At 42.1% G+C, this 24,319-nt stretch overlaps 1 protein-coding gene across 5 annotated transcripts in view; it reads left to right on the top strand.

The window, feature by feature from the left end:
- IKBKG (inhibitor of nuclear factor kappa B kinase regulatory subunit gamma) overlaps positions 1–23,727 on the top strand; it is a 54,074-nt gene extending 30,347 nt beyond the window's left edge. Inside the window, exons 1-12 of one of the 5 annotated variants that reach the window (XM_080910422.1) lie at positions 575–681; positions 983–1,040; positions 3,749–3,788; positions 4,419–4,620; positions 5,573–5,784; positions 8,425–8,543; positions 10,159–10,311; positions 11,039–11,114; positions 15,977–16,120; positions 16,415–16,557; positions 19,156–19,217; positions 19,539–23,727. In XM_080910422.1, the coding sequence (XP_080766548.1) occupies positions 4,434–4,620; positions 5,573–5,784; positions 8,425–8,543; positions 10,159–10,311; positions 11,039–11,114; positions 15,977–16,120; positions 16,415–16,557; positions 19,156–19,217; positions 19,539–19,681 (1,239 nt within the window). In that variant the 5' untranslated portion in view covers positions 575–681; positions 983–1,040; positions 3,749–3,788; positions 4,419–4,433 and the 3' untranslated portion in view covers positions 19,682–23,727. Of the gene's footprint in view, positions 1–545; positions 682–982; positions 1,041–3,748; positions 3,789–4,418; positions 4,621–5,572; positions 5,785–8,424; positions 8,544–10,158; positions 10,312–11,038; positions 11,115–15,976; positions 16,121–16,414; positions 16,558–19,155; positions 19,218–19,538 lie in introns of those variants that run through there. The other 4 variants (XM_080910426.1, XM_080910424.1, XM_080910423.1 and 1 more) reach the window with 4 other exon arrangements.
- The last annotated feature ends 592 nt before the right edge of the window (positions 23,728–24,319 follow it).

Consider the following 24,319-nt stretch of genomic DNA (forward strand, 5'->3'; position numbering starts at 1 on the left):
GTCCCCTTTATCACCCTAGCTGTAATGTATGGTTTAGCTTTCTGCTGGATCCCCGAGGCCCTCCACCTTCCCGGTTGACCCCACTTCCGTTAGCAGTGTAGCCACGCCTTCCCTAGCGGCTAGTTTGGATTCTGAGGCTGTTCTTTCTCAGCTTCCTCTAGGCATTTTCCTTGGTGGGAGCCTGGCGGCAGAGAGCCCAATGGCAGGATCAGACTGAAACTAGGGTGTTTTAGTGCGAATGCGATGCCTTGAAAATGGGTGGGGACGATTGTGGGCATGGTGACGCACTACTTTAATCCCAACAGACGGGCTGGCCAGCCTGTTCTACGTAGGACCCTCTCAAAAAAAAAAAAAGAGTGTGTTTATAAGTGTGTAATGTTTATCAGTGAGGAGCGTTCTGCTGTTCCGCTGGTCAACGCAGGCTGGCGTCTAAGACTTTTCTTTGGAGCAGAGTGTGGCACTTTAGGGTTTTAATTCTCTAGCTAATCTTCATGCCTTTGAGTCTGTGTTTTACTTCCGGATCCCACGCTTATGACACCGGAAGCCGGAAGTGGGGTTTTCCACTGCAGAGAAAGGAAGGGTGACCGCCTGACTAGGATTTTTCTAAGAGCTCCGATTCTGTCGGAGCGGTTGGATCCCGCTGCTTCTGCCCTCTTCACTTCTGGCCGATTCTGCTGACAGGTGTGGTCCTCTTCTCCAAAGACAGGGCTCCATCGGTGGCCGTTCTGCAGCTTCTGAGACTCCAGAGGTCCACACCCTCCCTCCCCCTCCAGGCCCTGTTTGTTCTGCCGCAAGCTTCTAGAGCATAGGTTCAGGCATGCTTATTTGCTACCCAGGTTACTTGGGTGGCTAGTCAGATTGAATCTGTCCTTCCTTTTACTGAATCTGTCGCCTAAGGGCTTGGCCCCTAGTGCTAGAACTCTTTAGTTAGGATACATTTTCTGTTGATCAAACTGTTTCTGAAACACTTTTTGCACTGTAGGCCAGGTAGACCTCGAACTCAAGATTCTGCCTCAGGCTTTTGAGTGCTGGAGCAACAGGTATGCACCATCAGGCCAGGGTGTTTATCAGACTTGAGTGCATTTGAAGACTTTAAAAAGTTTTCAAGTGTACTCTCACAACTAAATATCTTACCTTCTGCACTTCAGTTCACTTTGCAAATGATTCATAGTAATCTGTTTGCCTGACCTCATACCATTTATCTGATCTGGGAATGAATGTGTTGTCTTGGCATTTCCTAGGAAAAAGGAAGAACCAGTAGCAGGAGCAGAGAGAACAAGGGAGGAAAGGAAGGAGGGAGTATAGGTGGTATAGAACCTTGTAGGATGTTGTATGGACTTTTTTTTTTTTTTTTTTTTTTTTTTTTTTTTTTTTGCACTAGGAGAAATGGAAACTCTGATAGAGTTCATGGTAGAGAAGAGTAGTAGTTTGAGTTATCTTTGAGGTAATTGGCTCCAGTGGCATCAATTGACTGCAGAGGGCCAGTGAAAAAGCAAAGCAAGAGATTATTGCAGTAATGCAGTTGAAAGACGATAGTGTTGTCAGCCCTTTATTACTGAAAAATTTAAAAGTGTAAATAAAAAGGTAAAAATAATAATATAGTAAGTTCTATGTATACATTTCTTAGCTGGTACTATCAGCTCATAGTTAACTTTAATTCACACCCCTTACAATCCTCTACCATGATTATTTTTTTTCTACAGAAGATGTCATTTTATGTGTTTAGGTGCTTTGCTATGCTTTCCTAGTGCCCAAGGAAGTAAAAAGGTGTCAGATCCTCTTGAATTGGAGTTACAGATGTTTGTGAGCCACCATGTGGGTGCTAGAAACTGTCCTCTGCAACTACAGCAAGTACCCTTAATCCCTGAGCCATCATTTCTCTTGCTTCACCCATTATGATTTCAATAACATCTTTCTTGAGACATAATTGGCATGGTACACAAAATATTTCCTATTTTTGTATGTGCCTCCCCCTTTATATGCATGCATGATGTATGATTTATGCATGGAGCAAAAGTGCTATGGGTAGAATGTGTAGAGGTAAGAGGACAACATTGAGTCAGCTATCTCCTTTCTACCTTTACAAGTCCTCATGTCTCCATGTTTGCAGAGCAAGAGCCTTTATCCACTGAGTTGTCTCACTTGCCCATACTTCAATATTTTTTGAAACAGTCTCCTGTAGATTCCTTCTCCTTGAGTTCCTAATCCCCTTGAGCTGGAGTTAGAGAAGGTTGTGAGTTGCCCAACATGGGTGCTAGGAATTGAATTTGGGTTTTCTGGAAGAGCAGTGAGTGCTCCTAATTGCTGAGCCATTTGTTCCAACTTCTTCTACGACTTCTAGACATCTAAGTAGTTTGATATATATCTGGAATTCAGGAACTGTTTGGGATATTATCAGCATTAAGATTTGGGTTAAAAACCATGAGACTGTATGGAATTTCTGTGGGGGTGAATATGAAAGACCCCCGAATTTGGGGAAGCCCCAAACTCAAGTACCGGAAGAACAAGAACCCAAGAACTCACAGAGAGCCAATCTTGCTGTAATCAGGCAAGAGGTTTATTGGGGGTTGGGAGGGGGGGAAGGCCAGAGCTCTGGGGATGACACATATCTCACACAGGAGATAGAGGAGTCGACCCTGAACTCAATTAGGGGGACATATTAATAGGGAAGATTACATAAGCAGTTAGCAACAGGTGCCATAGCAATTTCATTGGTTCATTCAAATTGGCATACTCTGTCTATTTTGGACATGGTTCAACTCCAGATCACCCTGTTTTGGGGCACACTGACTTTCATACTAGTTTTTCTCAGGACTGCAGAGCCAGACCTTATCGAGTCTAGTTGGTCTGTGGTTTTTGTTCTCAGCCTTGTGACATACTTGTCCTCAAGGTAGGGTTAGTGGGGCCAATTTAAAATTTAACTCTTTCAAATACAATTAGGAAAGAGGTCCCAAAGTACCTCAATGTGAAGAAGTGGGGACTCAGTAAAAGGGCCTGAGCAGAATCAGCCTTTGAGGGAGTGAGAGTCACCAGGGGAGGAGTCTTTTTGGAACCTGAAGGTAGAAAGTAGGCAAAAAGGGGAAGCATCAGCTATATGAGCTCAGGCAAATGGACCTATGGGTAGCGATACTTTTAGTGTAAATAGCTGAGATTCCCCAGTGTTATAGGCATTCTTCCTTACTGGAAGCCCACTTCTGGAAGCTGCATTGAGATTGTTCTCTTCCTGGTTGTCAGTATGAGGCAGGATTTAGAAGGTCTCCAGGTTAGTACTGTCCTGCATATTCTCTGTCTGGTTTAAAAGCCAGCATAAGCATATCAGGGGTCATTTGTCTCATACTGACACCCCAGTTCACACTTTCAAACTTCTTAGTATACAGAACATACAAGAGGCCTCCTCTATCCCCAGTGAATACTTCTCAGGTACAATGTGGTCTCCTGAAGTTTCTTTTACCAATTGTTTGAGTTTTCTTGACTCCTGTAAGAAATGACCACAGGCCCAGTGGCTTAAAAAACATAAAATTGATATCTCATAGGTCTGGAAGCCAGGAGATTAAAATAAGAAGGTGAACAAGGTCATGCTCCATCTGCAAGTTGTACCAGACTATTCTTCGTGTGTCTTTTAGTTGCTGGTGGCTCAGTTGTTCCTTGGCCTGTGGTTATATCAATCTAGTCTCAGCTTCTGTCTTCTCATGTCCATTTTCCTGTTTCCTCCTATTTCTTCTTTCTTCTGTTTCTTTTGTGTATATAGAAGGAGCTGGGAATTGAACATATGATCTTGTGCATGCTAGGTAAGTGCACTACCACTGAACTAGATTCCCAGTCCTATTTTGTCTGTATTTTAGAAGGGTACTTGTTACTGGGGTCATAGTCCAACTATGTAACTCACAATGATCTCACTTTAAGAGCCTTAATTTTTGTGAGACAGGTTCTTACTATGTAAAGCAAGCTGGCTTTGAATTCATAGAGATTTGCCTGACTCTGCTTTCCAAATTCTGGGATTAAAGACATTCACCACTATGCCTGGCTTGAGATCCTTAATTTAACTACATCTGTAAAGACTATTTTTTTCCAAATAAAGTCACATTTGTAGGTTGTAGGGATTAGGACATTGATATATCAATCATTTCACTATACTGGGTGAGGGGCCAGGACCCTTTGCTTCTACTTGAAGGTGTGTGGAGGAGGTAGGATTTTCAGTATACTTCCCTTTCCCTCCACAATTCTTTCTCTTTGCAATGGTAATATTTGCTGTGTCTTAGACCCAAACTCCGCTTTTGTATCTGGTTCCACCAGACAAAATGTCCAGCCTTTTGCTGTGAATGGAGGTCTAGGGCTTCTATATAGATTGAACTCTTTCTTGGTGCTGGTTGAGAGAACTCTATTCTTTGTCATGCACTCCTATTGCATTTTTCTTCTAGACACTGTCTTGTTGGATGAGCAGGCACCTCTGGAAGAATCAGCTGAGTGAGATGGTGCAGCCTAGTGGTGGCCCAGCAGAGGACCAGGACATGCTGGGTGAAGAATCTTCTCTGGGGAAGCCGGCAATGTTACATCTGCCTTCAGAGCAGGGGACTTCTGAAACCCTCCAGCGCTGTTTGGAAGAGAATCAAGAGCTCCGAGGTAAAGATTGCAGTGTGAGGGAGGTATGAAGTTAAAAATTAGGAGGAGCCTGGCATGCTTATATAAGGACAAAGCTTATTGTCACCTGCATCTCATAATTGGCAGAGTATGAGGTCATGATATGCTCAAGGACCAGCCAGCATTTCAAACTTAGCTTTGTTTTAAGTAGGGTTCTCTGTGAAGAGTCACATGCAGAAAAATAATGTGGTTCAAAGCCAGCACCAGGGAAGCAGGAAAAGCTAAAAAGCCATGGTGGGCAGGGGAAAAGTGGGCTATAGGAATCAGTGGGAATAGGTTTATTCTTTCTTGGGGCATAGCAAACTTTTAGGTGGGAGGGGTATGTTTTTCTTCAGAGAGTGAAGGTTTTTTCCTAAGACAAAATGTGGCCTGCTCTTGGAAGGGTGTGGCCAGCTCCAGTGAGAGGAGATCTTTGAGTACATCTTCTGTACTGGTACTGCCTTCTTGTTCATGTCACCCTTATTTTGTAAGGTGGATGTTTACTGTTCTTGAATATGCAGCTGAAGAGAATGAAACTCATAGAACTACTGGCTTGTTCTGTCTTCTCCTTCTGGGCTCCCAGGGCACCCAGAAAGTACACAGTTAAATTTGCTTTGGGGACTGTTTCCCTACCTCCTGAAGTGTTTCAGGGATGTTTAGGGCCCCCTAATTCTGAAGACAGAAATGCAGGCCTGGGAGGACTGGGACTGAGTATGCTAGGCTAAGGGTACCTCCAATTGACCAGAATATAAATGAGGCACTTAAAAATAAAGTTTATTTTGGTGAACCTCTTTAAGTGAAGAATCTGTGTTTAAGATTGGGACACTTGGGAGCATATCATCAGTGGAATTGGTTAGGAATTAGTTTTTGAATTCTTAGAGAAGGGCCCCTTAGTATTACAGGGGTGTCTGACTGTCAGGACTCACATCTCCTTTGCTGTCTGCCCGGTTCCTAGATGCTATCCGACAGAGCAATCAGATGCTGAGGGAACGCTGTGAGGAGCTGCTGCATTTCCAGGTCAGCCAGCGGGAGGAGAAGGAGTTCCTTATGTGCAAATTTCAGGAAGCCAGGAAGCTGGTGGAGAGACTGAGCTTGGAGAAGCTTGACCTGCGGAGGCAGAGGGAACAGGCCTTAAAGGATTTGGAGCATCTGAAGAAATGTCAACAGGTAGCTAATGGATGGGCAGGCTCTTCTGCCCTACCTGTGTTTGAAGACCATATTGACACTCAATATTCCCATAGGAAGTATGTTGTTGGAGGTTCCTCAGGACCTTTTCAGGTTTGATTGCTGGAAGCACTCTTAGGACCAAGAGAAGCCATCACACTCACTATTAGTTTATTACGGTGAAAGGATCCATATCAAAATCATCCAAGGTACAAGACATATATGGTAGGAGCCATGAGAGGCCAGATGTGAGCTTCTCAGCAATCAGTGCTTTTGCTGTGAACAGTGGGGCACTGTACATAGAGTACTGTCAACCAGAAAGCATTCCTGAGCCCTGGGAGCTAGGGTTTGTCCTGGGTTCACTTTCAAAGGCACAGATACCTGACCTAGCTTGTTGGGTACCTGACTTAGCTTGCTCCTGAAGTCTAGTAAGTACTATGTCATGTAGTCCAAGGCCCTCATATACCCTGCCATCACAGCCCAGACATCCTGGTTGAGCCCTAGTCCCCTGATAAGCAGTCACATAAGGTAGGATTTCCCAGGGGGCTCAGAGATGATCCCCAGGAGCTTTTGGAGGAATTATGAGACCCCAGGGCACTGAATTGGCCCTTTATTACACAATCACCAAAGGATGGTATGCTTAGTGTGGAATGAGAGGGTATTTCAGGGCCTCTTTGGACTGGCTGGTTTCAGGACCTAGGTGACAATAGTTGAGCAGGGATAGTGCCATCTGAGAGGACTAGTCTCGGGGAAAAGATAGAGAAGACTTGCCATAGTCAAGTTTTACATTGTGGGGCTAAGTTCACAGTGATGCAAAGAGTGCCTTGTCAAAGCATTTGGTTCCTATCTAGGGAGACAGAAGCAAGGTACCACACACTGGGAGCTTAGGTAACAGAGAAATGTCCCTAGTTTTTGAGATAAGAGGTCCAAGATGAAGGTATGGGCAGGTAGGTTTCTCACAGGACTATTCCAGGCACTTCTGCAAGTGTATTGTTAGTGTTGGCAATCATTGGTCCTCCCTAACTCTATTGTTACATGGCCTTTTCTCTTCAAAAATTTTTATTATATTTTATTTTGTGTTGTATGTGTGTCTGTGCTTGCACTCACATATGTGGATGTATGTATTGCCATGGGGTGCACATGTGGGTGACAGGGCAACTTGCAGGAGTCAGTTCTCTCCTTCTGCTATATGAGTCCCAGGGATTGAACTCAGATTGTTAGGCTTTATCCATTGGGATCTGCTAAACTGTCTCATAGTCCTCCTCTCTTTTTATAAGGATACCAATGTGAAACATAAAGTTAGACAGTTATCAGAGCTATGAGAATAGATTTTGTACATTTATTGATGACAATGAAAGGGAAAAAGCTAGCTGAGCTCTGGTGATCTCCAGAGGTGACTGGGTATTTTACCTTTTTATTTTTAAAGATTTATTTTTATTTATGTGTTTGGGTGTCTCTGTATAAGTGCCCTTGAAGACCAGAAGGGAGTCTCAGATCTCCTCAAACTGAACTGTAAGCTACCAGACAGTAGTTAGTTGTGTTGGTAGGAACTGAATTCTGGTCTTATAAAGAGTAGCAAGTACTGTTAACCATAGAGCAATTTCTCTACTCAGTGACTGGGGATTTTAAAATGAAAATAAGGGCCAGAGTGTGGTTCAGTAATAGGGTGTATGCTTTGCATGTATGAGGCCTAGAGTTTAGTTTCCAGGACTTCAAAAAATACTAAAGACAGATACAGATAGGATGAAAATGAAAGATTTTGATAGGAGAAAGAGCTCAAATGAATGCCAAAGGATATTAGTGTCAATGTGATGAGACCAGTATGTTTACAACCTTGTACAAATCAAATGTAGGTTTTTACCATGCTTGAAGACTGGGAGTCTTGAGTCCTTTCTAATGATTCCATTTCAAAGAAGTAGCACTCAGGTTTTTGAGACAAGGTTATTGTCAAAGGAAATGCATGGGCTTTGAGATGACAGAGGAAAGAATCATGGCAAAGGTCGGGCCTATGTCAAGTGTTAGTTCCTTTAACAGCTCTGAGCATTTGCAAGTAGGAACCAGGAAGGGGCTTGGTACATTACACAAATATGATCTTAAGCTGTTAGAAATCTTGCTAAAGTTTGGTTAATCTTAAAGTTTGTTTGAGCTGAGCATGGTTTGCACTCAGGACAGCTTGTGATAGTTAGCTTCTCTTCTTTCATCGTATAGGTTTTGAAGCTCAAACTCTGGTCATCAGCCTTGGTGGCAAGTACCTTTATTTGATGAGCCTTCTTGATAGTTTCAGTTCTCAGTACTAAAAAATTCCAGTTTCCTTTCTTATGCTGAAACTTTTCACCTATTGTATATGTGGACTAGGTGTGTATTTTTGTTGCTGTCTTTGAGTCTAGTCTCCTTTTACAGAGTCTCAAAGAGACTGAGAAAGGCTCACTACCACCTGAGAATCAAGGTTGGTAACTGGAGGAAGACAAATAGCCATTGGGCTAATGAGTCTCCAAAATACCAAGGTTTATAGGTGTTGAGGGGCAGGAGAAATCCTCTCTCTATACATCAGCTGCTTGAAGGCTGCCTCAGGTCTTGGGGATGCCAAAACTGGGAAGCATGGGAGAAAGCAGTACTGATAGGAAATGACCTTTTTTCTTGTAGCAGATGGCTGAGGACAAGGCCTCTGTGAAAGCTCAGGTGACATCATTGCTGGGGGAACTCCAGGAGAGCCAGAGTCGTTTGGAGGCTGCCACCAAGGAACGGCAAACTTTAGAGGGAAGGTGAGTAGGGAGGGGAAGCTAGCCTAGGAGGCCCCTTCTAGGGTTTTGAATGAGACAAATGTAGGAAATCCTAGGAATTCATATCTCTGAAAGGAAGAACTGACAGTCTTTTCTTAAATTCCCCAGAGCCCTCAGGGCTACCTTGTAAGAAGGTATCCAGGAATTTAGTTCCAGCTAGAGTCTCTCTGACTCTTTACTGGGTGCTTAGTTAGGGTTATCATTGCTGTGGAAAAGACAGCATGACAATGACAACTTTTATAAGGAAAACATTTCGTTGTAGCTGGCTTACATTCAGAGGTTCAGTCCATTATTGTCTTGGTGGCAAGCATGATGCTAAGTAGACAGACATGATGCTGGAGAGGTATCTGAGAGTTCTTTATCAGGATTGGCAGGCAGCAGGGAAGAAAGATTAAACCAGTGGGTCTGGCTTCAGCATCTGAAACCTCAAATTCCACCCCAGTGATCCACTTCTTTTAACAAGGCCACACCTACTCCAACAAGGCTTCTTGTCCTAATTCTTTTAAATAATGCCATACTAGAAGCCTATGGGGGTCATTTACATTTAAAACCTCATACTGGGATCCAGTTTATTCTTTAGGAAGTACTAAAGGGCTCCCAAGACCACACTTGAGCTCACTATCCAGACTGATATGCAGTGGGATTCCATCAAGGCAGAAAGTCCTAGGTGAAGAAGACTGGATACATTCCACAGCAACCCCATGAAAAACACAGAGCCCTCATGAACTACTTCTCATTAGAGACTACAAACTCTGTTTCTTTTGGGAGTTGTTCATGCTGATATCCTCTGCCAGGCATGTACCAACATTTCTGATTTCTGGCAGAAAAGTGAGTTTGGCTGACTTTGTCAACTAGTGTTCTTAGGATTCTCACTAACTCTTTTGCCAAGGGAATTAGGTTGCCACGTGGTGATCATTAGGTTATAGGCATGGGCACTATTGTGCCTCTCATACTGCCTTGCTGCTGTCCTTCAGATAGTAAAGTTAACAGGGTAGCCCTGGCCATCTCAGTGCAGTAGTCAATGTGTTTGTGGAACAGTGGGTTGGGGCTCCTGCCCTATGGGAGGGAGGAGAATTTGGTGAGGGCTCATAGAATACTGGTGGTGAGTGGGTGGGGGAAGGGCAGTGTGAAGAAAGGCCAAAGGGGAGCAGGCCCAGTGGTCCAGATCTGCCTTGGCAAAGTTGGGGTGATCTGCTGTCAGTGACTTCCTCAGAGACACATGGAAATGCCCATTATTGCCTTTGTAATGAGCACATAGGGAGGGAGGTACCAGGGTGATGAGGCTAATATTGGAACTAGAGTTTAAGGGAAAGTACGGGATACTTTAGGCCAGGATCAGAAGATATGGGGGACATGGGTGATAGAGGTAAGACAACTTAAGATTTTACAGTGAGGGTATAGAGGGAGAGGTGAATTCTTTGCTGAGACTATTAATGTTATATCTTATCCTATGAGGCTGTATGACCTAGGTATAAAACCTGAGCCTCTAATGAGGGTGCCTGGAACTTAAGTTAAATTGAGTTGTACCATAGTTCATGCTCAGTGCTAATGATCTCACAGCCTCCTCATGATGTTCTTTTTTGTTGTTGCATATCAGGATTAGAGCATTTAGTGAGCAGGTCAGACAGCTGGAGAGTGAGCGGGAGGTGCTGCAGCAGCAGCACAGTGTCCAGGTAGACCAGCTGCGCATGCAGAACCAGAGTGTGGAGGCTGCCTTGAGAATGGAGCGACAGGCGGCGTCAGAGGAGAAGTAAGTGGCTGAGAGAAGTGAGTAAAAGATCTTAGAACACCCGTGGTGCTTTCTGCCTTTCAGGGAGTCCTGGTAGGGACTGGTTGTATATAGAAGGGCTGACTTTACTCCCTTTGCCTTACTAATGACAGAGTCAACCATTATATGAAAACAGAAATATTTTCTACCCATATTCACATTTACTGTGTGTGTCCTACATAGGTGCTTTTCATCACAGTTAAAATATCCTCTTGGTGTAAGGAAAGCAAGGAGCTATGGTGGCTTCAAGCTGGTCTTAAAGACTCTTTATCTGAGTTCATAATGCCTGTGCAGGATTTCAACCTGCTATTGGCATTTGGTTCAGCATCCTTTTGAGTTTTCTTTAATTTAGAACAATCTCCCGTCTCTACATTTATTTTCTTTTTGGTGTTAGAGATGGAGTGTAGGTCCTCAAACACACTAGGCAAAAGTTCTCCTGAATTGTACCTTAGCCCTTGTTAGAAACATCCCAAGATGTTGGCTTTAAGGAAAGCATGAACTATGTAGTGGCCAAATTAGATGGCAGTAAATCTTTGCAGTCAGCAAAGCTTGCCTTAGAGTTGATAGCCTCAGGAGCCCAGATGTAATCCAGGAAGCCCACATTTCAGGTCTTCTATGGAACAAGAAGGAAAAAGGTGAATTTGTATTAGGCAAATTGTGGCTCTACTGGGACAAAGCAGTTTCTCTAGTGACAGCTCCTTTTGCACAGGCGGAAGCTGGCTCAGTTGCAGGCAGCCTATCACCAGCTCTTCCAAGACTATGACAGCCACATTAAGAGCAGCAAGGTGAGTGGAGAACATAAGCTAGTAAGTATGTCTTTCCTGGGCTATCCAGGGAGAGGTTTTTCCCTTTTTCCCTAGTGTACCTGAAGGGGAGCAGTATGACCTTTGAGAAATAACACATCTAGCTTTTGGAAGGGACTCTCAAGTTGCCTGAGTGGGACTATAGCTATGACAGTTTTTGGATGACCACAAGGAGAAGGGACATATCCACAGGACAGCTATAGGGTATCTGGGTCTAGTATTTTCAGATATAGTCTGTGGCAGGGATGTTGTTCTGCATGGATGTTGTTCTTCATGGATGTTGTTTTTCATGCTCAGAGTCAGTAAGTCCACAAACATTTTGTTTTTTCTAAAAACATTTTATATTTATTTATATTTATGTAAAAATATTTTACCTGAACATATATATGTATACTATGTGTGTGCTTGATACATGTGGAAGATAGAAAAGAATGATGAATCTGCTGGGACTGGAATTATGAATGGTTGTAAGCTGCCTGTGACTGAATCTGAGTCCTTTCCAAGAACAGTAAGTGTTCTTAACTGCTGAGCTGTCCTTCCAGCCTCTTTTTCCCTCCCCCCAGAAACATTTCTGAGGTGATTCCAGTCTCTTTTTGAATTTATCATCATCAGGTCTAGTGATTACTTTGTATGTGCGTCTACTCACAAATTTATGTGGAGGTCAGAGGACATCATTGGTGTTACTCCTCAGGAACTATAAATGACCAGCTCGTTTTCTTGCATAGGTTCTGGGGCTTGAATTCAGGTCTACACAAGTACTTTACTGACTGAACTATCTCCCAAACCTATTTTTTGGTAGAGTCCAGGCCAGCCTTGAACTCTTAGGTACATGAGACAGGCCTTGAACTCCTGATCCTTTTGCTTCCATCTTCCATGTGCTGGGATTACAGGTATGTGCTACCATGACCAGCACTCTAGTGATCACATTTTTTCACAGTGAAGTTTATTAGCTGTTTTCCTCTTTTTCATAAATAGAATGGATTGTTGATAATTCTTTACAACCCATTACTCATATAAAAAATTTTAACAAGGTTGCCAAAAGCTCATATATTGGTGCTGGACGTGGTAGCACATGCTTTTAATTCTAGCACTCTGGAGGCAGAGGCAGGGCGATCTTAGTGAGTTAGAGGTCAGCCTGGTCTACAGGATGAATACAGCTTCATGCTGTTTCAAAACTCAAAAACCCCCAAACCCAAAAAATAAAAATAAAAAATAAAAAACCAACCTTCAAAACCCCAATACACCCTACTATTGAATAAACAACTCCAGAGAGTAATGGGAAACCAACTGATATTAAAAGACTAGAAAAACTGATTTCTAAAGGCATTCCTGCCTTTCACTAAAATTTCTTAAAATTGTTTATCATAAAGGGCCGTGCAGTTCTAGATCAGTAGTTCAAGATCAGCTATTCAAGATGAAGTATCCAAAGAGGGATTCACAAAAATGGGAATTTGTCTGTCTTTCAATTAATAAAATGAATAGAACTAGAAGAAAAGGCAGAAGAGCAAAATTAAACCCCATAATATGTTTATTTGTATGTTTATGTTCATATAACAGCAAAAAAAAATTCTCAAAGTTGCAGAGTTTTAAAAAAAATTGTATTTTTATGTATTTATTTTATTATAGTAAAATAAGCAGTTTTTTGGGGGGTAAAATAGTCATTAAAATTTCATCACTCCCTAAACTTACATTTAAAATTTTAGGCTAAGAACTGGATATTTCCATGCCATAATGATTACTACATTTCCATGTAAACATCATTTGTAGTTATGACTGAATTTTTTACCTTCTGTATAAAAGGTGAGATTCTCTAGCACCTAAATTGGCCTTAATTCAGAAAGTGTATGAACAACTTTTGAAATACTATAAATAGTGTTGTCTAAGTAGATTAAAATACTTGAACACTATTATTTCTAGCAAATATATTAAGGGAGGGCTCAAACAATCAAAACATACAGTGAATCAAGGACCTCCACACAAAAGCAGGTACACTGAAACTAATAGAAGAGAAAGTGGGTAAGATCCTCGAACACATAGGCATGGGAAAATTTTCTGAACAGAACACCAATGGCTTATGCTCTAAGATAAAGAATCAACAAATGGGACCTCATAAAATTACAAAGCTTCTGTAAGGCAAAGGACACTGTCAATATGACAAAACGGCAACCAACAGATTGGGAAAAGAACTTTACCAATCCTACATCTGATAGAGGGCTAATATCTAATATATATATAAAGAACTCAAGAACTTAGACTCCAGAGAACCAAATAACCCTATCAAAAATGGGGTACAGAGTTAAACAAAGAATTCTCAACTGAGGAATATCAAATGGCCATGAAGCACCTAAAGAAATGTTCAACTTCCTTAGTTATCAGGGAAGGAAATCAAAATGACCCTGAGATGCCACCTCACACTAGTCAGAATGGTTAAGATACAAACCCAGGTGTCAGCAACACTGGCCAGGATATGGAGAAAGAGGAACACTCCTCCATTGTTGGTGGGATTGCAAGCTGGTACAACCACTCTGGAATTAAGTGTGGTGGTTCCTCAGAAAATTAGACATAGTGCTACCTGAGGACCCAGCTATACCACTGCTGGGCATATACCCAAAAGATGATGCAACATATAACAAGGACACATGTTCTACCATGTTTATAGCAGCCTTATTTATAATAGCCAGAAGCTGGAAAGAACCCAGATGTCCTTTGACAGAGGAATGAATACAGAAAGTGTGGTACATTTACACAGTGGAGTACTACTCAGCTATTAGAAACAATGAATTCATGAAATTCTTAGGCAAATGTATGGAACTAGAAAATATCATCCGGAGTGAGGTAACCCAATCACAAAAGAACACATATGGTATATACCCACTGATAGTGGATATTAGCCCCAAAGCACAGATTGCCCAAGATACAATTCACAGACCACATGAAGCTCAAGAAGGAAGACCAAAGTGTGGATGCCTCAGCCCTTAGAAAGGGGAACAAAATATTCACAGGAGGAAATACAGAGACAAAGTGTGGAGTCCAGGAGGAAATACAGAGACAAAGTGTGGAGTCCAGAGACTGCCCCATCTGGGGGTCCATCCCATGTAGTGCCACGGAACCCATAGAATATTGTGGATGCCAAGACGTGCTTGCTGACAGGAGTCTGATATAGTTGTTTCCTGAGAGACTGCCAGAGCATAACAAATACAGATGAGAATGCTCACAGCCAACCATTGAACTGAGCATGAGGACCCCAATGGAGGAGTTATAGAAAGGACTGAAGGAACTGAAGGGGTTTGCAACCCCACAGGAAGAACAACAATATCAATCAACTAGACCCCCCTAGAGTTCCCAGGGACTAAACCACCAACCAAAGAGTACATATGGAGGGACCCATGGCTCCAGCTGCATATGTAGCAGAGGATGGCCTTATCAGGCATGAACGGGAGGAGAGGCCCTTGGCCCTGTGAAGGCTCAATGCCCCAGTGTAGGGAAATGCCAGGGCAGGGAGATGGAAGGGAGTGGGTAGGTGGGGGGAACACTCTCATAGAGGCAGGGGTAGGGAGGATGGGATAGGGGGATTTCGGAAGGGAAACCGAGAAAGGGGATAACATTTGAAATGCAAATAAAGAAATAGCCAATAAAAAAATCCCTCATGAAATGAGTTAACTCATATTGATTTAAAAATAAAAACCTATGTTTTTATATTTGTCTAAAATTAAAATAATAATGGAAGTCAATTGAGAAAAGAACTTGAAAGTAAAACAAATTATGCATAATTACTCAGAGTTAGTAGTCACATTTTAAGAAGGATGTCAAGCAAAATGTACCCATAGATTTTTTAAAAAACATTTATTTATGTTGTATATGAGTACACTGTCACAGTCCTCAAACACCAGAAGAAGGCCAAACATCAGAAGAGTCCTCAAACATCAGATCCCATTACAGATGGTTGTGAGCCACCATGTGGTTTCTGGGAATTGAACTCAGGACCTTTGGAAGAGCAGTCAGTGCTCTTAACCACTGAGCCATCTCTCCAACCCCCAGATTGATTTTTTAAGGATTAAGCATGATACCAGATCGTGCTTAGTTATAAAAATTTTACTTATGTGATTGGAAAGATTGTTCAATGATTAAGACCACTTGCTTTTTTTTTTCCCCCCAGAGGACCTAAGTTCTATTCGAAGTATTCACATTAGGTAGCTAACAGCTACTTGCAACTCTAGCTTAGGCAGATCTGATAGCATCTCCAACTTTTGTGGGTATCCACACACATACACACGCACACACATAAATACTTAAATTAAGAAAATATTTTTAAAATGTCTTTAATTTTTTGGAAGGAATTTTTGGCTGAGAGCATGTGTGCATGTGTATAAGGTGTGTTTGACCAAGTGGCAGAGTGCAAGGACTCATGGGTTGCAGCCTATGGTGTATGGTGAGCCTGCAGTCTATGGAGAGTTAGTGCATAGTACTTACTCATTGTAGAGTGGAAACCTCAGGAAAGAGGGTGGCTCTTGTCCTTGAAGAGTCAAGATGAAGGCTGACTAGCTAGGAATTCTCTGAAGGAAATGATGCAGAGTACTAGGCAGTACCTTATATATCCTCAGAGTTCCTATCAGTCATAAGATCTTTGTGTATTCTAAGAAAGTCATCAGCATTTCTTCTGTACTGTAGGGCCACCACAGAATGCAGTATTTTCTCTGCACACATTGTCATTGGTGCTAAAATACAAAGGACCAGCTTTGTTCCAGATTTTCCTACTTAGTTCTCAAAACAGTGGCCAGCCAGGGAGGTAGCTTGGCTCTACTGTGGGTCAAGAGACTTTGCCAGCACCCTTTGTCCTTCTCTAGGGCTTGCAGCTGGAAGATCTGAGGCAGCAGCTCCAGCAAGCTGAGGAGGCCCTGGTGGCCAAACAGGAATTGATTGACAAGCTGAAAGAGGAGGCTGAACAGCACAAGATTGTGATGGAGACCGTGCCAGTCTTGAAGGCCCAGGTGAGGGCTCTGTTCCAGCCTGCCTACCACACGAGTGACCTGCCCATCCAGGCAATGGGGTTTGGTGTACCTTTTGGACATCATTTTCTAGTGACCTCTCTTAGTCTTCTTGAGCTCTTTGCATTGTTCCTTGACTTCTTGATGCTCTTGGGATCATAGACTTTCATATCTGTTTCTGATGTACTATCATTGATTGGGTCCTAGGGGACAGGGCTCTGTTCCTCTGGGCATGGCATAGAATGCTTGATGGGAAGCTGATGGATGGTGGGTGAATACCTACATTCTATTTGCCAGGCGGATATCTACAAGGCTGACTTCCAAGCTGAGAGGCATGCCCGGGAGAAGCTGGTGGAGAGGAAGGAGCTTTTGCAGGAGCAGTTGGAGCAGTTGCAACGCGAGTTCAACAAGCTGAAAGTTGGCTGCCATGAGTCAGCCAGGTGGGCCTCTTAAGAGTGTAACCAGGAGCCATAAACTGAGAAGGTGTATTCTAGGTAGCAACCAGCAGTACTGCAGGAGATTAATGGTTCTTAGCATTTGTGTTAAATTTTCTGTGCTTCCTATTGCCCTCCTTGTGTTCTGTCTTTCCAATAACCGTTCCCATTGGAAACTAGAAACTTAACAGAAATACATGTGTTGAGATGTATCTAAGGATGGAGGTTTTATAGCTCTCATAATGTCTTAACTTGGTTTTGTTGGTGTGATAAAGACCATGACTTATAGCAGCTGTGGAGAAAAGGGTTTGTTTTAGCTTACAGTTTATAATCTATCACAGAGGGAACTCAGGGAAAGCACCTGGAGGCAGAAAGTGAAGGATAGTCAGAAGGGGAGTTTTTGGCTTGCCCTGCTTGCTTTCTTTACAACCCAGGCCCACCTGCCCAGGGGTGGCACCACCTACCATAGGTTGGGTCATTCCACTGTAATTATTAATAAAAAATACCTTACAAACTTGCCTACAAGCCAATCTGTTGTAGACAGTTCCTTAATTGAGATTCTCTTTCCAGTTTGTGTGAAGGTGACAAGCCAACCAACACAATTAACCCTTGCCAACTTGACATATAAACACACCACTATCAAACCATAACCTTTCCTTTCTTGTTTGTTCTCCAAATCATGCCAGTATCACAGTATAAAATATAAATTTAAAAGTGTCACAGTTTTTAAAACTTTCCAGCACTCTTTAAAAAAGTTTCTTTAAAAGTCTCACTCAACTGGGCTACTATAAAATAATGTTATATATTTTCTTCAGGAGTGAATAACCAGGGCACAGTCATAATCAGATCAAAGCAAAACTAAAATCCAATAGGGTAAAAAAATGCAATGCTTGAAGTCTGGTACCCACTCATGATCCTCCGGGCTCCAAATGTTTTGGGCAGCTTTGACTCTGCTATTCACAGGGCACAGCTCATTATATAAGCTCAGCCTGGTTCTGCTTCACAATTGTTGCTGTCTTTGGTGGTTGTCCCATGGTACTGGCATCCAATATGTTGGGATTTCCGCTGCAACTGAGGATGCACCTTCATCAATAGCTTCTCCTGACCTCTGAAATAATGCCAAGCCCTTCCTTTAGCAGTTTTCCATGATCCCTTTATATTACTTGGCTCCTCTTCTTTGTGCTGACACTGAGGTGATACTCTCTAGATTCTAAAAGATTTCACCTCAGTGATGCTGGTCTCTTCTTAATCACAGCTAATTTCTCAGCTTCAGTTAACCAGCATCAATTGTCCTCATAAAGCAAAGGTTTTACTTCAGTTCTGCTGATCTCTTGTTCATCATATCTGATTCTTCAGCCCCAGCTGACCAGAACTACAGATTCTTAATTCAAAATATCACACAAATGACCCTGATAGAATCTTTGCTTCCCTCTGAAACTTTATCATTTGCATTGGTGTTAGCATTCTTATCTCCCTTGGCTCCCACAGAACAGTCCGTTAAGTTCTAACCACTTGATAGTACTTCCAGCCCAAAGTTCCAAAGTCCTTCTACAGTCTTCCTCAAAACAACATGGTCAGGTTGGATCTGTCTCTGCAATTTTGCAAGAATCTGGTAACATTGTCTGTCTTAGCTTGGTTGCTGTTGCTCTGATAGACACCATGACCAAAAGCAACTTGGTGGGGGGCGTTATTTCAGCTTACAGTTGCAGTTAATCATGGAGATTAGTAGGACAGGAACTTGAGACAGGAAATGAAGTAAAAACCATGGAAGAACTACTTTTTGGTTTGTTCTCCATGGCTTGCATTCTTTTACAACCTTGAGGTGAGATTGCTCAAGGGGTAGCACTGTCTCTTAGGGAACTAGGTCCTCTCACATCAATGAAGAAAATACCCCAAAGGCTTGCCTATAGGCCAGTCTAATGGGGATATTTATTCAGTTGAGGTTCCCTTTGATCAGATGATTCCAGCATTTGTCAAATTGACAACAACAAGAACAACAACAAAACCTAGCCAGTGCAAATATATCTAAAACCTCAAAATATGACTTTATTTGGTTTAGTATCTTTGTATATGTAACTAGTTAACATAAGGTCACATTAGGCTAATTAATTGACTATGGTACTTACAGAAGCACCAAATTAAGATAACAGAAGGCAGCCATAAGAAGGCCAAGGCAGACTCTGGGATTCAGTTATAAGCCAAGAAATATCAAGCACTCTGTAAACCACCACCAGCTAGGGCAAGAGCATGGTAATTCTGCCCAGTCCTCTCACATGTTGATTTAGGGCACCTAGCCTGTATCACCCACATTTGCTGTTATTTAATGTTACCATATTTGTGGTAGTTTGTAACAAGGTTCTGAGCAAACTAATACAGGGGAACCCAGGAAGTAATTGCTAATAAGTACAAAGTTTCCTTTGGGAAATGATGGAAATACTGTAAAATTATACCTATAATTGAATGGACATGCTGAATAGAATAAAGCCCTCTAACAGTACAGTTTAAATTGGTGAATTGTATAATACATGGATTATATCTAAATAAAGGTATTTATTCATAAAAAACCCCTACAAGCATTGATTGAATACTTTCTGTTTTTAAAAGGATTGAGGATATGAGGAAGCGGCATGTAGAGACTTCCCAGCCCCCTTTACTCCCTGCTTCAGGTGAGTGAACAAATGGTAGATGGTGGGAGGAGATGGTTAGGGAGGGCAGAGTGTTATACTTAGGGAAAGCATATGTTGGCTTCTCTGCTGCTCTGCTGTGGGGAGTTCTTATTGACTACTCCTGTTAGTAGCCCACAGCACTTTGAGGTCAAAGGAAAAATGTGCTGGTAGGGGTGGCTCCCAGCTATGTAGTCAAATAATGGTGGTATCAGTAAGTCTCAGCACCTTGTTAGCCTCCCTTTCTGTTTGAGGCGTACCTAGGCTGTGCAAGAAATACTTATGTAGTTCATCACATTCCTGTCCTGTGTTCTTTTTTCTCAGCTCATCACTCCTTTCATTTGGCCTTGTCCAACCAGCGGAGGAGCCCTCCTGAGGAACCACCTGACTTCTGTTGTCCCAAGTGCCAGTATCAGGCTCCTGATATGGACACTCTACAGATACATGTCATGGAGTGCATAGAGTAGGAGCAGCAGATTCAAGGACACCTGTAATACCATGTTCCAATCTGTGTAACTTGTGCTTTCCTGTTTCACCTTCATAGTCCATAATTAAGTGCTTGTTGTCAAAGAGCAGGCCCTAGGACCTAGCAGGAACCTTACTTTAGCCCTTTGGTCTGCTAGTTCCCCATTAGGGTATATGGCCCCATTCAGGGCTGTTTTTTTTATTTTTGTTTTTTCCTTTTTTTATTCTGTGTGCCTGAGCTACTTCGCCTATTATGGTGGCTTCTTCTTCCCTCTTCTCCCATTTTCCTGGGGAGTCTAGAATGGAGGCCAGGGGCTCTCAGGGAGTACCCCTTCTCCAAGCAGGACTGGATACAGCTTTTCCTTTCCTTTCCAGCTGGTACCTTTCTTGCCAGTGAGCTGCAGGATCTCCTCCTAGGGCATGTGGCACTTAGGTCTATAACATGTGTTAGCTCTGGTAGACATGTGGAAAGTATTCTGTCCTTTTGTTACTGTAAGTAATGGTGCACTGATTTGTGTATACCTTTAGGACAGATGCTTAGATGTGACATTGTATCCTTGCCATAGAGGAAGTAGGAAGACCTTTGGATTTCTGCCATCTGCTAGTATGCTGTTCTTTACTAAAGAGTTTGCTTAAGTGTTTTTCTGGCGTATGTGGGCCCCTTTTAATTGCTTTGATGTAACACAGAGTTTCATAATTACTATCCATTTTTCTGTTGGCTCATTGCCATTTGTTCTTGGATTTCAGAGAGCTCTTTGGTTATCAGTCAGGTTGATTTGAACTATCACAGAAAGTGTACACCTTGTTTCATTTGATTGTGTTACTGTTTTGGCACCTAGAAGCTGTTATATACTCTTACTTATCCATTCTTTACTCCTATTTTTTGGCTTTGGAATTATGACTACTTTGTCAACATAAAGGTATTTCACATATATACTTTTCTTTTTCTAACTCCAGTGTGTTCTTGTTTTTGCCAAGCACATTGTTGCCTTCTGTGAATGGTAGTAGCCATAGTTCATCATACTCCAGGAGTTGTGATGGCATGTTCTCCAGCAGCCAAAATGTCCTAGGTAACCATTTAGCAGTGACAGAAAGATTACAGAAAAGGGAACACTTCACTTGTTTTGCAAGATTCTAGATATTTTCTGGGACCTTATAGTCATTGGTATTAGCCTTGCAGTTCTAGTAAAGGAAGGAAGTTGCAGTTGAGAAAGCAATAAATATGCCTTGCTTATTCCTCAGGTCTGAAATCCTTCCTGTCCTCCTGTAAGCTTTCATGGTTCTGAGTGGGATCTGTGAATTCATCCCTGGGCTTTTATTCACACGGCTTCTTTTCCATTAAGAGTCAGTAGAATTCAGATTTTAAAAAAAAGGATTTAAAAACTAATCCTGAGCTGGGTGGGAGCTTCCTCAGAATTCTCAGGGGATGTTGAGCAAGTTTTTCATTTCGTAATTCCCAGGTATCTATCAGACATATCTTTGAAAAAATGTTAAAGGAACAAACAAGTTCTTTGCTTATGTGTTTTCATTTAAGAGCAGAGGCTGTATGAGCCTACTGCTTTTACACAAATTTTATGTGGTCTCTGGCAGACAACTTCTAGATCCATACAGCTAGAAGTGTGTCTTTTCCAGAAGACTTGATACTGTTACTTATGTATGCCCAAGAGAAAACCAGAAAGCCAGTACAACAGTACAGAAGAGTACTTTACTTACTGTAGTAATAAATGATAAGGCAGATTGTAAATAGGAATAATGTCAAAATAGGAACAATTGCAGCCCTGTGTGTGATATACCCTCAGGCAAGGTGAGGCCTACCTTTCAGTGTTTTGCCTTTCAAGGTGGGAGTTTGGTAAGATGGAACAAGCACTTTGGAATCATCCTCAGCCCTCTTTACCCGACAACAACTTGGTCCTCACAGTGACTGCTTCATTGGAGTTGCTGTCATGTCGCCATCATCTGTCACCACCAAAGGCTGTGATGCAACATATCCGATGACACAGGCCTGCATGGCTTGCATCTTGAATATTTTATTACATGAACATTTTCTGTAGGATGGTATAAAAAGGTCAGAGGATTAAATTATGTATAAAATATGAAATAAAGAAGTAAGACCTGCAAGCATGCACTCTGTCCTCACTTTGTGGATGTAGGGGTAGGATTGCCAGTAACAAAGGTTTTCTTTGCTATTTCTATCTCTTTAATCACCATAGGAAGTAGCTGTTACACACAGCTCTGAGGTTTCCTCTGCCTATGGCCTATGTTCATTGTTGACACAACAGAGTGGCAGAAGGGGCCACTGATTTGGGGTGTGAATTTCCTGTGGTTGCAATAACAAAGCACCACATGTTAGGGGGCTTAGGCAACAGAGATTTTCTGTCTCCATGTTCTGGATGGCAGGGATCCAAGAAGTGGGTTCCTCTTAAGAGATAACCCATTCCAGGCCCCTTTCCCACTGCGTGGCACGTCCCAGAAATTCTTAGTCCTCTCCATTTGGACCTGCATCTCTGCCTCTGCCATTTTTGTCATATGACCGCCTGTGTGTTTCTTTTTTATAAGCATACCAGTGTCACACACAGGTGGGTATTTGGAAACATTGAAGCATTTTGTTTAGTATCTAGTGACAGTGATGGAAAGAGCTGATTTGCAGAGATGATCAGAGCAGCATGAGATTCTTAGGTATGGAGCTGTGGCTAACATCACAGATATGGAAGAAAGAGGTACAGGCATCTAATGATTGCTAGGCTTTTGGTTTCATACCTGGGTACCTGGGCAATATATCTACCATTGGGAGGACTAGGTAAAGGGGTAAGTCACAGTTTGTGAGAGAAGCTGTTTGGTGTTCAATTCCGATCCAGCCAGGCTCAGTGTGAGATGTCCTGGGTCCCTTCATCTTGCCTTGACTGTTAGGTGCAGTTTCACATTGAGACTGCAGGCTCTTTTATATCTGTTCCTTACTGGCAACCAGTGTGATCTGGTAAATCTGCTTCTACTTTGCTTAATGCTCCCCACTGATTTTGTGTTGCTTGAGACCTAAACTCCATCTTTAGCCTTGTGTTGATCAAACATCATGTCAACTTCCCTAAAAGCCCAGCCTTTTCACACTTTTTTTTTCTATTCTCAAACCTACTTAGCACTTCTGCTTCTTAAGGCCTTTGCTCCTGTTGTCTTCTTTGCTGAGAAGGCTCTGTTCCCCTATCTGTACAGTTGACTTCTTTTTGTTATATATCTAAGTGTAAACAAAAGTTTTTTCATCTGATTGTCTTCATCCTAAAACCACTGACCTTTTCTATTCTGTTTTTTCTTTCCTTCCACTAGAGGGAGACAGAAGCCTTGTCAATTTAGTTTAGTCAGGGAGACTGCGATTACTGGGCTTGTCTTGACAACATCAGGGTTCCCCTGCCAATATTTTCATGGCCATCACTTGTCACCATAATTGGCGACTTATAGAAGTTATTACATTAATGTACTAGAATTATAGTACAGAAATCTTATTTTAGGACTATAGTAACTCTAGCCTTTTTTTGTGGGGCTGGAGTTAGAACCCAGGGTCTTACACATGCTAAGCATTCATACCACCAGGTTATCAGCTTCTCACTTTATTTCCCTACCCCTGACTTTGACAGGGTTCCACTTGGTAGTCCTGCCTAGCTTGGAACTTATTATGTAATTCAAGATGACCTTGAATTTACAGCCATTCTCTTGTCTCAGCCCTTCTAGTGCTAGGATTACAAATACGTGGCACTATTTCTGACTAGCTTTTTTTTTTTTTTCATTTTGTTCAGATTTTGAATGAGCTGTCTTTGTTTCAGATAAGAAAACAGAATTTAGAAGAAAGTTGGACCTGTCTGTGGTAAAGCATGCACTCAAAGTTGAAACAAGATGTTAATGAATTACAGGCTAGTGTAGGCTTCATAGCAAGATCCTGTCTCCTAAAGCAAAAAAGTCAGCCGGTGATTCCCTGGGGATGAGAGGGGTGAGGAGAGAAGGATAGTTAATAAATACAATGTTCTTTGAGGGGTAATGAGAGTATTCTGAAATTGGTTATAGTGATACTCATACATCTGTGAAGGTGCTAGAAACACTTCAGATGAATGACTTTTGCTTTATATGTTTAAGTTGCAGTAAAACTGGCATTAAAAATGTTATCTAAGCTCTGCAGTTTTCCAGAACTTTTTGTGACAATGCAGATGAAGATATAAAGAATTGAATATTTGCATTTGTTAAATTTAATTTTATTATTTTTTACTTATAAACTTTACATCCCTCTCATTGCCCCCTTCTTAGTCACCCCCTCCCACAATCCTTCCCCCCAAATATTTGCTTTTGAAGCTGTTTGATAAGTGGCCTATTGATGAGCTCATGGTGTTGTTCCATTAAGTAGCAGGGCAGAGCTGGAGGGGGGTCATGTGATTGACGTTGTCTCATGAAATAGAATGATCATACCATGCCCTTTCTTCAGAGTCCAACAACTGGAACTAACTGAGGACTAGAAGCTGCCTCTGAACAAGCATGGGTTAGATAACATGTGGGCCCTACTACATCATTAGAGGAACAGAATTAAATAGGCAAGTATGATAGGTAATGGCCAGTGGGGAAGCAGGGATGGAATTGATTTGTCAATCTGGCAGAGCCATGGTAGA

The sequence above is a fragment of the Micromys minutus genome, assembly GCF_963924665.1.
Source record: "Micromys minutus genome assembly, chromosome: X".
In the NCBI taxonomy this organism is placed as follows: domain Eukaryota; kingdom Metazoa; phylum Chordata; class Mammalia; order Rodentia; family Muridae; genus Micromys; species Micromys minutus.